The 17,104-nt window shown below is 42.0% G+C and overlaps 1 protein-coding gene across 4 annotated transcripts in view; it reads right to left on the minus strand.

Annotated features, from left to right (window-relative positions):
• Window positions 1-13,900, minus strand: part of ralgapa2 (Ral GTPase activating protein catalytic subunit alpha 2) — a 93,647-nt gene extending 79,747 nt beyond the window's left edge. For 2 of the 4 annotated variants that reach the window (XM_030718483.1, XM_030718482.1), the window contains exon 1: window positions 13,652-13,900. In XM_030718483.1, the coding sequence (XP_030574343.1) occupies window positions 13,652-13,757 (106 nt within the window). In that variant the 5' untranslated portion in view covers window positions 13,758-13,900. The remainder of the gene's footprint in view (window positions 1-13,651) is intronic. The other 2 variants (XM_030718479.1, XM_030718481.1) reach the window with 1 other exon arrangement.
• Window positions 13,901-17,104: the final 3,204 nt, after the last annotated feature.

A 17,104-nucleotide genomic window follows, 5' to 3' on the forward strand; every position in this document is an offset into this window, starting at 1 on the left:
AATAGCTGAAAGGCTTGGCTTCACTTTAAAGCTTAAATGGTTTTTCTAGCTGAAAGTATGCTGAAGTTATTAGCTTTTAAAGCCTGAAAGGATTTGAAAAGGATTTGAAACTACCCCATTCATTTTGAATGGCAAAAATGAAGATTATAAAAAGTTCAATATCTTAAAAAGTATAAAGGTTACAAAAAAGAAAAGTAATAGCATAAATCTCCAGAACAGGCAGAACGTTTTGATACCAGAACGGTGTCTGTAGCCCAAACGCTGCTTGAGTTTTTAGCGACCGAAGGTTTTTGGAGTACAAGAACAATACTGTGAATGCTTTGCAGCATTCACAGTAATGAATGCTTTGCAGCATTCACAGTAACAAGTAGATGAAATGGAAAGGTGTGGAAAAAAACCTGGAAAGCGTTACGGGAGATGGAAGCTAGCAGGATTCACTTTATCACCATACAAAATCCTCTCTACACCCACAAATCCTTTCCAATGGAAGAGTGAGGATCCATTTTGCTCTTTGTGCTCTCAGATATATTCTCACTGGATGTAAGGTGAGCCTTGCACAAGTTTGATACACCTGAAGGCATAATGAGGCTCTCAGGTGCCTGGCAGCTACAATGGAAACTCACAAGTCTGCCATCAATGCAATGCCAGTCAGAAAGTATATCACATCAGCCAATGTCATTTATCAAAGAAGGGGAAAGTATCCCCATAAAGCAGCAACAAAGCTATGACCGGACAATTTATTGTGGTTTAAGAAGAAGAAGAAGAAGAAGAAGAAGAAACAGCTATGCTAGCTCACAGTGCCCAGGGAAGATGCCTCTGAGCAGAAAAAACTATGGCATAATGAACTGGCAGTGGAAGCAAGGCAGAGAGGGTGGATGGTGAAAATCTGCCCAGCAGAGATCGCATGCAGAGGGTTTGTTGCAACACTTACACTTTAGACTACTGAAAGACTGCGACAAACCACAAACAAATAAAAAAAATAAAAAATGCATCAGAGGCAGCAGAGCATTGCAGTCACTGAGGGGTTGGTTCTGGGACGACTCACTGCTGAACGTACTGAAGGTGGTGTGGGCTAAATCAGTGAAATGCTGAGGATGGTAAGTGCCCACTCAACATCCCTAATGATGACAACTCCTCCATCGCCATTCAGCGCTAATGCAAAAAACACCCCCGAGCACGAGAAAAAGCAAAAAGATCATTCAATTTTCCCAGAACCTTTGAAACACGGAAGAAGTGCATTTGCACCATCTACAGCTTAGCCTGAGCACACTGGACTTAAAATGTCCTGTGTATTATAAACAGTAAGAGCTTGACCTTACTGTGTAAAGAGCCCTGAGATAAAACTGCATGCAATCATTAGGAGCTCTGTGGATAAAAGAGAGTTTAGATTAGATTAGGAAAGAAAGCAAAGAAAGGAATTCTAAATAAAAATCCTCGTTAACTGACTCTAATTTGAACATTATTGAAGTGTATGGGGTTTATCACACCACTAAGTAGCCACAGACGCATGTCCAATAGAAGAAGAGGCCTTAAGGAGATGAGATCACAGGATTTCTGACAGCAGGAAAGTACCTCAACTGGATGCTAACAATGTTGGAAAAAACTGGCAGCCTTCCAGCACTGAAGTTCAGATAAAGAGTCTAGTTGTGATACAGTCCCTACTCGTAACAGACCTACTGTCGAGGCTACATACAGAGAGCTAATGCATTGAAATTCAATAACGAGAATGCTCCAATATCTGATCACATTGCCAACTACTAATGGTCTGCAATGCCATTAATGATTTACAGGATGAACTTTATTTCTTATGCTCGCTACATCAGAAAGAAACATGTTGGCTGAAAGGATGAAATTGTACAATAGTGCCAGCAATGGGAGCCCATATCCTGCAAGAACTTTGACTCAGTAGTCTTCACTAATATCTCAGGTAACAGCATGCGGACAGAAAGCGACAGAACCTGCTCTCCAGGCCCCGGGAAGGCCGGAGATCACACTGTATAACAAAATAACCCCGTCCTTCAAATGACACACCTCCATCTGCAAGGCTTGTGTCAAAAACAGGAAAACTGATCACAGAGGCTTATGATGGTGGAAGGAAATCGTGTGTCTCAACACTGGTGACTGCAATCGAATGATTTAATCATTCTTTCAGACGAAGCAAACTTGATGTCAGCATTCAGTGACTGACCTTATGTAATAGAGAGATAGAGCTGGTTCCAGCTCCTCATGCTTCCTTCTCCCTGACACACACACACAAAAAAAACCAAAAAAAAAAAAAACCACACACTCAAAGTTTTAAGTTGGGACATGTGTACACCTGCATATTCATGCGTGTAACCAAACAGCCACATAATGAGGCAGCAAGGCAATGCATGAAAGCAGATTCAATACAGGAATTAAGAATCAGCTAAAAATGTGATACCTTTGATTTTGGCTGTGACATTATTATTGTCTCACACACACACACACACACACACACACACACACACACACACACACACACACACACACACACACACACACACACACACACACACACACACACACAGACCTCTAGGGCTTAATTAAAAAAAAAAAAAATGGGATATGGCCAAACTGGTTTGAGCTGAAGTTCATGAACTCTAAAAAAATGCACAACCCATCAAACCTCGACACAGACTGTTAAGAAACAAGAAGATCACATCTGGCTCAGTATCTGCAGGCAAAGGGCAGAAATCTAAGGCACACACTTATCAAGACTACACAGCTGAAGAGTGGAAATTGTGGCTTGTGTGATAAACCTCAGTTTCTGCTGAGGCACACAATTTAGTGTCAACTGCATAAATCCAGAGAGCTAAACTTCCTTCAAATGTCAAATGTCTGGTTCTTGTGGAGTTCACGCCACAGATTAGATTTTGTTTCATCCAGTATGTGTTTCTTTTCTGATAAAGACTCAGATGAAGCCCTCTGGCTGCATACAAGGCAGCAAAAACTGAATTTTCTGAGGATCACTAATTCAGCCCTATTGTTCAAAAAACCACTGTATGAACAATCGTCTAAATGCTGCTGACAGTGATAACTTAATGATTCAGAGACCTGCAATCTTCTACAGTAGAATTAATAAATACATGCCAAACACACCAGCCATGGCAGGTTTGGGATGGAGGACACTGTTCTCCATTGTGATGTTTCCGGTTAACTATCAGCAGAGGGCAGATGATCCACCCTCATGTCAAAGGACCAGCTGGAAAACAATAATATGCAGCCACAACTAAGAGCCATAATCTTGCATATCTTATTGTACAGCTGCTGAATACAGCATCTTCTCAAAATGTTCTATTAAGGCCAATATTATCAGCTCACCACCATGTCTAGAAAAACCTTCGGGAAAATGAAAGATTATGCCTTTACTTTCCAATGTTTGGCTGCATAAACACTGTTATCTGATAACTCATATCATCATTATGACATCACTGAGGTTTCCTTGCACCTCACTGGGACAAACAGTGATTGGTTGGGACTGCCCAAAACCATATAATAAAATATGATAGGGCCTTTAAGGCATAAACTTTTTAAATCAGGTGAAAAATGGATAGCAGCAACCCAGTGGGTAAAGCAACACACTTAACTGTAGCTCTATTATTGGTGCGTTTTTTTGTTTTTGCTCCTTGCTGTTCTAATGCATGGCTGTTGCTTGCTAGACTAATTAAGCTAGATTGTCCTGCAAGCACTAAGAGTGAGCACACTGAGCAAACAGGTGGAGGTCATCTAGTCCGATGAAGCCAGTGGACTCCTCTGCCTACTCCCCTTGTTCAAACTTAATCAGCAGACAGCCCATCCAATAAGAACTCCCATCCAATCTCACAGGCTGTGTCTGGGTACTTTCCAATGTATGCTGTTTATTGCAATTAAAGCTGAATCATTAATATGCTACACCATACACAAAAAGCAGTCTAATCAAGCCTTTGATCAGACATACTCTAATTTGCATTAGTCCTGGGCTAGCTAGCACTGCAGGTGCACTATATACTTGCCAGAAAGGAGATGAGAGAGAGCAAAGACTGATATGTGCCTTTGGCTGAATGCTCACATTAGACACAGAGGACTCTTTAAGAGCCCTGGCACAGAGATGCCCAAAGGGTGCCAACACGTAGGAGGACAGATATGGCATGGCAGCTAAAGTGGAAGCCGATAAATGCACTATGGACGGCACTTCCCTTCCCAAATTTACTGAGACTGCAGGAGACTGATCGTAATAAAGATAAGCCTTTTCCTCGAGGATTTCTTGTAGTTATCTTTGGATACGCATACTGGAGATCCCAATAGTTAAAGAGTGTGCAGTTCTTTACCCAGTTCACACATTTCATTTTTAATTTATTTAATTTATAAATAATAATGGCAAACAACAGTACCAATACCATTATTTACAGTTACTGTACTCAAGTCAGTACCTTAACTACAAAAAAAAAAAAAAAAAAAAAAACATCTTTAAGAACATTGTTACCCTTCTGATAATAGCAATTTTGTTAATGAGGAATATGATGCAGATTCTGGTTTTGACTGGCCAATCTCTGCATTGTGTCCTGTTATGTGTCACTGTTTACATGAGGACAAGGCTATGATCCTCCACTAACAGACAGCATGAGTCACAGAGCTGCGCTCTATCAGACACCCAAATGTTATTTGATCAGTCTGAGTCAACCAAGCTCTGATTGATCAGTTGGTGACGGGGAGGGCACAAACTCCACTGGAAGTGGTGACAGTCTGTCACAAACAGTTAACATGGCTGCTACCACTGGTTACAGTAATTACTTACAGTAATTACATGTCAGGCAGGAGATCCAAAGTGTGGAATCCTGTGGGAGGTGCTGTGGGAGTATGGGGTGTTTGGCCCATTGCTACAGGCAATTCAGTCCCTGTACAACTGCAGCCAGAGCTCGGTCCGTATTGTTGCCAATAAGTCAGACTTGTTTCCTCTGAGTGTTGGAATTTGTCACTGATTCTGTTCATAATTTTTAATGGACAGAATCTCTAGGCACAGCCAAGTGGGGGAAGGCTTCCTCCTGCTTTTTGCAGATGATGTGGTCCTGTTGGCTTCATCAGGTGGTGGCCTCCAGCTTGCCCTGGAGCAGTTCGTAGCAGAGTGTGAAGCGGTGGGTATGAGTATTAGCCCCTCTAAGTCTGAGGCCATGGTTCTCTTCTGGAAAAAGGGAGGAGTGCCCACTCCAGGCCAGGGATGAGTTGCTGCCCCAACTGGAGGAATTCAAGTATCTCGGGGTCTTGTTCACGAGTGAGGGGAGAACAGGAGACTGACAGATTGCAGCTACAGTGATGTGGACGCTGTACCAGTCCACTGTGGTGAGAAGACATATATCCCTACCCTCATCTCTGGTAGTGACCAAAAGAACGAGACTGTGGATACAAGCAGTGGAAATAGCTCTCTAAAGGGTGACTGGCTTCTCCCTTAGAGATAGGGTGAAGACTGGAGTTATTTGAGAGTGGCTCAGAGTAGAGCCACTACTCCTCCACGTCAAAAGGAACCAGCTGAGGTGGTTCCTGGGGGCCTCCTGGGTGAGGTGTACCAGGCACGTCCCTGGCCTGAGAACACCTATGTTCCCCCAGATAAACTGGTGGAGGTGGCTGGACAGAGGGAGGTCTGGGCTTCTCTGCTTAGCCCCCCTCCCCCCACCAGATAAGTGGAAGAAAATGGATTTTAACCTTTTCTGAAGTAGCTCATTAACTATTAATTAGCCCAAAGGTACGTCAGGTTACTCAGTGTTTTGCTGCCTAAGCTAAAAAAAAAAAAATACACACACACACACACACACACACACACACACTAAATTAATTTTACTCTAGAAATGTTAAATAAATCTACAGTATTCATATCTGGGCCACAACAAACAGGAAACAGTTTTCAGCCCTAAAATTCCGCATTTTTGAATCTAAATGAAGAATGATGTGAAGAAAAACAGATCGAGCCACAGAAGGTTGATATTTGACCAAACTGAAACAAGGTTAATCATAAATCTGTTGCAACCAGCTGAGAAGGACAACTCTGTCACATGATGCAATAAGCAGCACATTTGAGGCCTTGATAGCACGCAGTGAACATTTGTACTGCTACATGTGCTCCAGGCTTTCCCAATCTACAGATGTCAATCATAATTGTGCACTCACTGGGACAGAATGATTTTCCTTATCAGGGGGTCTATTAGAGCCATTTGACTTAGCACTGAAAAGACTCATCTTCTATGGATTGCTTCAGCTGTTAAAGCTTTTATTTTGCAGCACTCAGCAAATGTGCAGGTGGCTGGTTGATTGTGAGCTTTGTGTAAGAAAAACAAAAAATAAAAACTTTATGATGAGTAAAAAATTCTTTTAAAGTTGTTCAGCTCTACAATCAATAAAGAACACAAACGTAATCGCGCTAATTTATGAAACTGGATATTAGAGACAAGGTCCACAAAACTAATGGGACCCAACAGACACTGACATCAGAATATTTGCCACTAGGCCACAGGTGCTCACACCTTGTTGATTTTTATATTAGCCACTGCTCTGCTGATTAACTAATTAACATACTGCTAGGCTAAAGCAACAGAGCACAGCCTGCTGCTCTCTCAAAGCATGAGCTATATTCATACAAGACCATAAACTACATGCCATCAGGCCTGTAATACCCTTAAACATGTAACATGAATAAAAGCTACAGAGTCAGCTGGCCACATTATTTATTGTTCAGGGTTCAGTGTAAACTAGAGCATCATTAAAACAAACAAAAATGAAAAGGCTATTAAAAAAAAGGCCATTCCTACAATCACATCACTTTTGGTCCATGTAATTTCATTATGGTCCCATCATGCCAAACGCTGCATGAATGCCTCTTGAATTGCAGTCAGTGTCTAGCTGTGTAACAGATTGGGGCCTATGAGTCTACAGAGAGCACAGTGTGAAGCAGTCATGCTAGAACTGGCAAAGCCTGACCTTATCCCAGTCTGAGCCCACACATTAGAGAGCAGCTTATCACAGCAGCTGAACACCGAACTGAGCTGAACACCGAACTGAGCTGCTCACCGTTCACTGCTCCTCTTCACGTAACACTTCAACTTTTATTAACATCGGGGCAACTTCCATTTGCTCCAATGGAGGGCAAAAAAGAAACCCCACAAATTAAAGGCTGAATCAAAAAAATACAATTCACCACAGGGCAAGGTCACATGGCCACCTGCAGGTGTGTAATGTCAAGGAACTGCCTTCAATGTATTTCTTATATCTTTTAAATAGCGTGTTTTCATTAGGAAGGTCACAGAAGTGATATTCTCATTGAATATCAATTTGTCACCCACTATTTTGGTACAAATACCATCTTAAAACACACTTAATTAATGTTACTAATCTGAACGACTGTAAGCCAAACCTAAGTGTTTTTACTTGGCTTTAAATCTGCTGAAGATTAGCGGGAGCTTAGGCATTCAGAAAGGCAACATGAAATGTAAATCCACTCTGAGATCAGATCTCCATAGCAGGTGCTGCCACAGTAAACCACAGCGTCTAGGCTTGAGTTTGGCTATTATAAAAAACAGGAAAGGTCAACAGTGTAACTTGACAAACTGGTTTTTCACTGGGTAAAACACAGACATCACCCACAGCACAGCACAGGGCTGTGGTGCTTTACTCTCGGTTTCTTCAGCAGGCCTGTAAGGAGAGGAAAGGAATGCATTCAAAAACATGTGATTTATTTATCTTTGAAATGGCCACAGAGCAATGAAAGACTTGCAGAGCCTACTCTGATGGGTATATACCATAAATGTACCAAAGTATCGCACAATGACACCCCTGCAAAATTTACAGATGTATTATTGATTTGACAGACTGTCATTACTGTGGTAAGAACGCACTTCAACATCAAATTAACACCAATAAGAGCCCTCCACTCACGCTGAGGTGTGGCGACCCAGCACCATTTTTAATGCGCAATAGCTTCTCTGTTTTATCATGGCATGATTTGCAATTCTAATGATCCAGGGACTGCAGGACAGGACTTCTTTGTATTGCCAAATGCTTATCTTGACATTGCCACTAGTTTAGAAGCCACCAGCATTAACAGCAGACATAAGGATGGAAACAAACTGTTCTTCATATTACAGCTAATTTTTCATCCTGTTCTTGAAACCTGCAGCTCGTTTCCTACACAGTTATTAATATCCGTCATATTCCAGTGTAACTAAAATACAGATTCTGTTTTCCTGAGTTTCACCATGGACCTGCTTTTTGACATGTGTGGGAAGATAGCTCAGTCTTTTTTATTAATGATGGAGGCTCACCTCCCATGAGCATCAGCACATCTGTAACTGCTCTCAAAAGGCTCTTCCATTCATTTTTTAAGAAGAAATGTGTGGATGAAGTTTTAAGTTAATGTGCACAGTTTTTTTATTATTAGATTTAACAACATATCCTAGGCATGAGCCATTTTTCACACTGCAAAGGCCTCCCATGAGCATTTTTGCAGATTTGGATATAAACAGACCAGTTTTCTTGCTCTTAGATTCTCGAGGTCACGACAATTATAATCCAGTCTGTTCTTTAAAGGATCCATTTCTAAATTGTCTCGTCTCCAGAGGGGTTTCTGTTAAACAGCCCCGAGAGGCTGAAGCTGACACTTTTATTAGGATCAGCTGTACATATACATATACACATATCTGTGTTTTATAACTGACTCCATGGGCCCTTAAAACCAGTGTAGTGGAAAAATAAGTAACAGTTATACATAAAAATTATTTGATAACATACATGTCTAAGATCTGGTTTGCTGTGGGAAAGAGTCCTCTCAGCTTTACAATATTCATGATTAAGCAGCGGATTATGTTACATATTCCTCGTTTCTTTCAAATTTCTTTCTAAAGCATCTCTGTGTTTCTCATAATAAGGTATTTAGCACCAGGCATTTAGCATGTGCTAAGATGCTAAATCCCTAGACCATTATGACAGAAGGTGCTGCTGTAATAGGCAACACCAAAGAGCTGTTAAAGACTGCCATCTAATCCAAGCACCCAATACTCTTAACTAGGGCTGTGCAATTAATCGAAATCTGATTTCAGTTTGGACTCCAAACGATCACAAAAAAGTGTAAATCAACAAAAAACGATTATTGTTAAAGTTATTTTGTCACATTACGCCCTGATTTATTCTACCCTAAAATGTAACGTACGTAAGCGGTCAGCAACATTGCCGGCACTTACGCTTCTGCAGGTGCATTGTGTGTTAATTACCGTTAATTATCGAGCAGGAAATCGACGCCATAACCTGACCTGCAGCTCCCGAGAAATATCACATAACAAACAGTTATGCCCCTACCAATCACGGGGCATGATTAGCAAGGGACGGAAGGGAGATGTCGCCCTATGACAGCTGAGCTAGCCCCCCCCCCCCTTAGGATAAGCGGAAGGGAATGGATGGATGGGCGCAATTAGCACCGGACCCTGATTGCCCCGCCCCCCGGAAACTGATTGGACTTACGTCCCTACCAATGTTAATACCAAGCCTTTGAATGCATGTGCAGGATGTCAGGATGTTGTGGCACTAAAATGTGAGCAGGTTTATTTTGTCTAACTTTAGAAACTGCATAAATAACTAAAACTGCATTTTATTTTTAATTTTGTATAATTTCCAAGAGATTGTAGAAATTCACAAGATTTCAAAGTATTCACTGTTTTTTTTTTAAAGTGCAACAAATGCAGTGTTTACAAAGTCAGCGAGAAATCATGTTAAATAATGATTTCAATATTGATCAAAATAATCGTGATTATGATTTTTTTCCCCCCCCATACTCAAGCAGCCCTAGTGTGAACTAAATGTTTTTCTTCATATGTTACATTTGTCTGGCAACCAGGAGCTGTTCCATGTTTCAGTTTAAAAGTGGACAGATTTAATCTAATTATCATAGTTACAAGATTTATTTTACTTGTAACCATTTATGCTAATTAGTGTCAGTTTTAATCATCCGTGATGATTTACATTTAAATTTGGTGGGTGATGGCATGAAAATAAGTAGCATAAAAGTCCTCATGACTATGAAAGGTTAATAAAATCCCAGACAGACAGTTTAATATGACGCTTACATTGAACTACACTACACTTTTTAAAGTGTTGCTATCCTGCCTACGTAGTGTGGGATAAAAGACGATAAGAGGCTGAACTTGTTCACAAGTCTAACCTGAGCATTGCACAAATGGGGCAGAATCAGAAGTCAAGTGATCTCAGCCTTTACTTCAGCCACACAGAGGACCTTCTTGAGAGCACTTCCAGTGTTGTTGCTCATTGTTCCCCCTGGTGCTTCATCTTGTGATTTCCCCTTCTACCAGCAGCACTTTCAGTTGACCCTGACCCACACAAACAGCACATGAAGAAAGGGAGAGTGTGTAATGACACTATTTTCATTTTTTGTGAAAGATGAGTTTTTTTTAAGTGTTACCTTTGGCTGCGAACTCAAAAACACCTGCGACCACAAACAAACACACCTGACTGTTATCACTGGTAACACTTGTTCCAGCATAGGTTCACAAGCATGTTCCAGTTGAGCCTGCTAACACCAGCTGAAAGGTAAAGAAACAATAGCTAATTTACTCCTTCATCCAACGCACCCAGTGTCAACTGCTCATTACAGAAAAGCTTTGACAAGCTTCAAAGGCTACAGTATGGCTGCTTTACAGCTGACTTTGCACTAAAGAAAGAAAAACTGCCCTGGGGATAGGATGGGTATTCCTCCAGACAAACACTCCTGTTTGCATTCAGCTCAATGAAGCGTTTCCCACATTCTCACCAGCACTTTCATCATCGTATTACAGGTCATTACGCAGGACTCAGGGCACTGGGGTGCACTGGGATGCACTGGGATGCACTGGGATGCACAGCGAGAACGGTAAATCCAAGGATGAGAATGACTTCGTGCAGGAAGAAATCAAAGGAATGGTGGTTGGTGCCACAAGTGTGCGAGGCAGTGAGTGATCAGGTGGTTTGCTGGGTTCCTGTAATTAACAACCTCAGCCAAATGCAGCCAGGCATGACCAGCAAATTAACATGCAGCAGCTTTCACACTCTATCCCACAGATCGGCTCAGTGAGCAGAAAACCAATAGAGGGCCGCTCTGAAAATAGCCCAGACCACAGATCGTCCTTTCAAGTACAATACCGCCGATAGTACCGCTGGATTCAACAAGCCTGCCTAACAAATCCCTGGTTCTGGTGTTACAATGCCACGGAGAAAATGAGACAATCAAATGTTAAATCACTTCATGACCTTGGAAAAGACAGGAGGGTTAAAAACGTCTGTGCAGAAATTAAAGGATTAATAAAAATCTGTAGCACCTCGATGTCTTAACATAAACTGTTCCTTAATGGTATTCACTCATTGAGATAAATGAATGTTGTAAACCCCGGCTGTGGATGCTTGTGTTTAAACATAAACTAACAGCAAGCTACGTATTAAAATTTCCTCTCGCCAGAGGCTGTTAGAGTCATGTAAATATTACTGAAATACAATGGGACCATTGACATTCTACAAGCATCATATGAGGAGAAAAGGCAGTTCAGCCGGTCATCACTGATCATTTCTTCTCTTGCTAGTATTATGAAAAGTATAAATTAAATATTTTAAAACTGTAAAAAACAAAACAAAAAAACCCCCAGCATGATCACTGTCCTCCACCTCACCCCATCTCTCATCAAGCTTCCTGCCTACACATGAACCAGCAGAACCAGGAGGAAATCCTTCCTTCAGTGCAAGCTTGGTGAAATCTGGGAATCTGGGGAACGTTACCATGTTGGCCCAACTATCAGCTGCTGGACAAACAGACCAGTCTTATCTTTAGCTGCACACGAAGGAAAGAAAAACACAGATGACAGCCAGAGCACCGCGCTGACCTCCACCTTGGCTGTACTAGTCTTGACATTGAAAGTTTGCTATGACTTCCCACAGCTTTGCTCAAGCCACAACTGTTAAGCTGACACTGCCGTCACAACCCCGCTGCAGTACAGGGAATCAATAAAATGGAGAACAAGCCACTGTGAAAAGGTTACAAAGCAGACACGTGTCAATCAACAAATGGTTTCAACTCTAATCATGGCAGAGGTTCCTGGAGCGACCCTGGCTTTCCTCTGACTGCAAACACAGACATGCCGAAGCTTTACCTAAAAGCACACTCATTAGAAGTAGTTAGTGTTTACTGTAACTAAAATTTAGCAAAATGAGTTACTGGGTGCATTTTCTTCATATTTAAACATCAGAGTTAAATATTTCATTTATAATGCCAGAGTTTCCAACAGATGTCAAAGATTTCAGATTTTTTTTTTTTAATATCAAAATGAAAACATGAGAAAAAAAAAAAAGTAGTGTTTACTACATCTGTTTACCAGATTGTCAGGGTTACAGCCATTCATCAAATAAAACAGAAAATTCATTGCCTAAAGATCATGTGGTCCATGGTAGTAAATACACATGCATGACCTAATTTGACTGATATTTGTGAAAGACTTACTGCAGTCAGAGTGAATACATTGCAGTTTTCCTCCAGATCTCTTTGTTCCTCTCCACACTGACCTCGATTTACTGGCAAAGCACTGAGAATAACAGAAGTACTCTATACAGTTCCCAGTATTACAACATTTATGATGACTTACAGAATAGGTCTGCTGGGATGCAACTGACACATTTTACCTCCTTACCTCAAATACAGCAGTTTTGCTACAAAGTCCCAAACAGCAGAGTCCAATAATATATACCTTCTCAGTGATACATCACCCAATATTTTCCTGTCACATAATCTGTGCAAGTTGCATGTCATCTGTTCTGTTTAAATACATGCAGATTTCGCATTAACCCTGACACTCAGTAACCACTATTAGAGTTTATCACTGAACAAAACTTGCAAAACGACACCGTTTAAAGACTCTTATGAGCAGCACAAGTCAAGACGACTACAGCACAAAGCCATGCTTCTTTTTATTAATGCAGGGCAGGAAGACAGCAGTTTTATGACCGTTATAAACGCTGCACTTCCTTGTCCAGTGGGTTAAAATAAAGAACTCCTCCTGTGTAGCACGTTTGCACCTTTTTGCAAATCAAATTTCTCAAAGGTGAGAGCAAGTTGATTGCAAAAGAGCCAGACAACCTGCAGGAAGAAAGCCGTGTCCTCAGTCCAGCCTGCAGAGCACAAACTGAGACTTCAGCTTGTGCGACCCGGTGCTGAATGAAGGAGCTGCAATTACGCTTTTAAGACAATAACGAGGCATAGGACTGAAGGTCAGCAAAGCCTGTGACGGGCATCTGTTTCTCAAAGATGCCCTGACACAGCAGCATCAGTTAGCATGATTGGCTGGCTAGGTAGGTAGCCGCGGGGGAGCTAGCTTCCATTAGCTAGCATCCATGCCTCATCACAGTGTGGCTTGTTTCATATTTTAAATGAACACAGCGCTGAGTGGCAAACACTTTAAACAACAAAGGGTCCTTATATAATGCAAACGCATGTTCCAGGTCAGCTGGCCCGCATCAGCCGCCGCAGCCAGCTGAGCCGACGGCTTGTTTGACGTTAGCCGACGGCTGCTGCCAGCTAGCTAGCTCCACTAGCTAAGCCTCGACGATGCAGCATCCAGCTCCCCGGTGATATTTCACTCACCTAACAGAGTCCGGAGGTGTTTGAACCGGGTAAAAACATCCTTCTTTGGGTCCAGAACTTTCTGTGTAGATTTCTTGACGTCTCCATGCCCCCTTCGAGTGAACATTACGCTTTAAAATGCGACCGTGGACGCTGAAATCACCTGTGCTGCACCATACACCGAGCCTCCCGTGTGGCTGTCACTTTCCTCTCCGCCACTCTGTGCTCGGTAAACAGCCGCACGACGGCCGCTGCTGTGTCCTGTTTTTGTGGGTGTGTAAACACGGAAGCGCAGCCTGACAGAGGCGTGGTCATATCAAATGAATACGCCTCCTTGTTTATATCGTTTACACCTTGCACCTTCTGTGTTCTTCTCATCCCTGCTCGAAATAAGGTTCTTTATTTCTATTTTCTGGGTTAAGAACTCGCTTTTGCAATATCCACAGACGAATTTGTCTCATTTAAGTTCAGAAACGGAGAATAATTAGCTTGAGTGCACTGTTCTGTCAAAAACTTTGAGTACTGGTGTCAAGCTCAGGTTTAAAAGTGGGACCATCACGCTGCGCACCGCTTTGATAAAAGGAGGCTGATAAGCTCCCAAGCGCCCTCTGGTGTCTGAAGTAAAACAGTGCAGCAGAGGAGTTGGGAATTGTTTTTGATATTATTCACTGACATCTATGTACATGGAAAACAAGAGAAATCGACTTGCGAAACAGAATTTCTTTAATGGAAATTAAAGATAAAGCAGTGAGTGCTTGTTTTGTCCAACACAGGTAATCAGAGGTGAACAAAACCACATTTAAAAACTATAATTTGGTTGAAAAGCAAACCCAAACTAACAAAAGCAAGATAAAATAATATGCTCTTGAAATACTAACTCAACATATTAAAGAATATACAAAATACCTTCCCTTTTAGTCTTAGAGGTTAGAGAAGGAATTTGTGTATATGTTCACACAGTAAAATAACTAAAATAGTACTGGAACTAAGGCAAATACCACTCTTTGTAGGAAATACACAACTTTCTGGCTGCTCCCATTAGGGGTCACCACAGCAGATAATCTGCCTCCATCTCACCCTATCCCTTCATCCTCTTCTGTCATACCAACCCTCTGCATGTCTCCCTTCAATACATCCATGAATCTTCTCTGTGGTCTTCCTCTTTTCCTCCTGCCTGGCAGCTCCATCTTTGACATCTTTTGACTGGTATATCCACTATCCCTCCTCTTCACATGTCCAAACCATCTCAGCCTCACCTCTCTAACATTGTCTTCAATCTGATCAACCTGAGCTGTCCCTCTGATGTACTCATTTCTAATCTTCTCCATCCTGGTCACTTCTGGTGAAAATTGTAACATCTTCAACTCTGCCACCTCCTGTCTTTATGTCAGTGCCACCATTTCCAAGCCATACATCACAGCAGGTCTCATTAGCCTTTCACTGCTGCTGCTATCCTTCTGTCACAAATCACCCCGACACTCATCTCCACCCACTCCACCTTCTTCTTTACCATCCGTTGCTTTGGATGATTAACCCCAGGTATTTAAACTCATCCACCTTCACTACCTCAACTCATTCCATATACAAACTATGGCACAAAAGTATTTTTGTCTAACAGCTGAACATTCTGACTTTGTGAAACATACTTCAAACAAATTAAATGTAATTATTTTAATTAAAGCTACATTTTTTTCAGATCAACTAGAACTGGAAATAGTCAATGTTGAGGAAAAAGCATCGATTAATCTACAAAAACATCACAATTAGTACCTCACTGCACCTCCTCTGGCTTTTATAAAGGCCTGAATTTTTTGAGGCATGGATTGCTCTAATGAAAAACAATATTCTGTATCAGGCTGGTCCCAGCTTTGACAGATCAGCTTTGCAGGATGGAGCCTTGCTATGGAAATTGCTTTTTTCAATTTCCACTATACATTTTCAATCAGATTGAGATCCAGACTGTTTGCTGGCCATGCCGCTGAGTTGATATGACTTTCCCGAAGAAACGTTTTAACACTCTTTTGCTCCGTGGCAAGATGCATTATGATCCTGAAAAATGACTTCATCGTCACCAAACCTTTCTATACTGTGCTAAAAGTGTCCAAAATTTGAGTGTACCTCTGTGCATATATTGTTGAAGTAATGACCGTCATCTTCCCTGGTCCTTTACCTGATATCCAACCCCACATCATAAATGAGTCAAGAAATGTGCTTATTTTCTTCAGGCAGTCATCTTTAAATCTTTCACTGAAATGATGCTGCAGATTTGTGGTTCATCACTGAACATCACTTACAGTCCACGATTGCTTCTCTGTTCTTTTCTTGTTTTCAGATGTTAGTCTTGCTTTTTCTTTGCCTGCATGCAGATCCCATGATTTGCTCCTCTGGTATCTCTGCCAATCCTTTTTGGGCCCCACTCATGTATTGAGCCACGTGCCTGTTCATCTTAGCCGCTGTGATTCCTGACAGGAGCTTCCATGTTGTGCTGAGGCAGGTTATTGGCCGGTATTTGGATGATAGAGATCCTAGATAGAGCAGTCACTTGAGACAGTAAGACCAGACTGACCAACCTGATCACCGCCTGGATTAATTACAAGAAAGCCTGTGACTCAATGCCTCACACATGGATCCTGGAATGCCTAGAACTATAGAAGATCAGCAGGACCCTGAGAGCGTTCATCGGGGATGTGGGAATGTGGGGATGTGGAGAACAACACTAACACTTGGGATTTACCAAGGAGATGCTCTGTCTCCACTGCTGTTCTGCACAGGCCTGAATCCACTCAGCCATATCATCAACAAGACTGGCTACGGATACTGACTACGCAATGGAGCAAACATCACCCACCTCCTGTACATGGATGACATCAAGCTGTATGCCAGGAGTGAACGAGATATTGATTCACCGATCCACACCACCAGGATCTACAGCAGTGACATCGGAATGTCATTCGGACCGGAGAAGTGTAGTCGGATGGTAACAAAGAGAAGGAAGGTAGTCCGAACTGAGGGGATTACACTACCAGAAGGAAACATTGCAGACATTGAAGCTACAAGTGCCTTGGAATCCCACAGGCAAATGGGAACCATGACGAGGCCGCTAAGAAAGCTGCAATATCCAAGTACCTGCAAAGAGTAAGGCAAGTCCTGAAGAGTCAGCTGTATGAGAAAAAGAAGATCCAGGCAATCAACACCTACGCCCTGCCGGTCATCAGATACCCTGCTGGGATAATAAGCTGGACAAAGGAGGAGCTAGAAGCCACTGACATCAAGACAAGAAAGCTCCTTATCATGCATGGAGGGTTTCATCCCAAATCCAGCACCCTGAGACTGTACGCTAAGAGGAAGGAAGGAGGCTGAGGACTAGTGAGTGTCAGAACCACTGTCCTAGATGAAACAATGAAGATCAATGAATACATCAGGAAGATGGGCACAAAGGATCATGTGCTTAGTGAGTACCTCAGGCAGCAGAAA

Source organism: Archocentrus centrarchus, chromosome 22 (genome assembly GCF_007364275.1).
Source record: "Archocentrus centrarchus isolate MPI-CPG fArcCen1 chromosome 22, fArcCen1, whole genome shotgun sequence".
In the NCBI taxonomy this organism is placed as follows: Eukaryota; Metazoa; Chordata; class Actinopteri; order Cichliformes; family Cichlidae; genus Archocentrus; species Archocentrus centrarchus.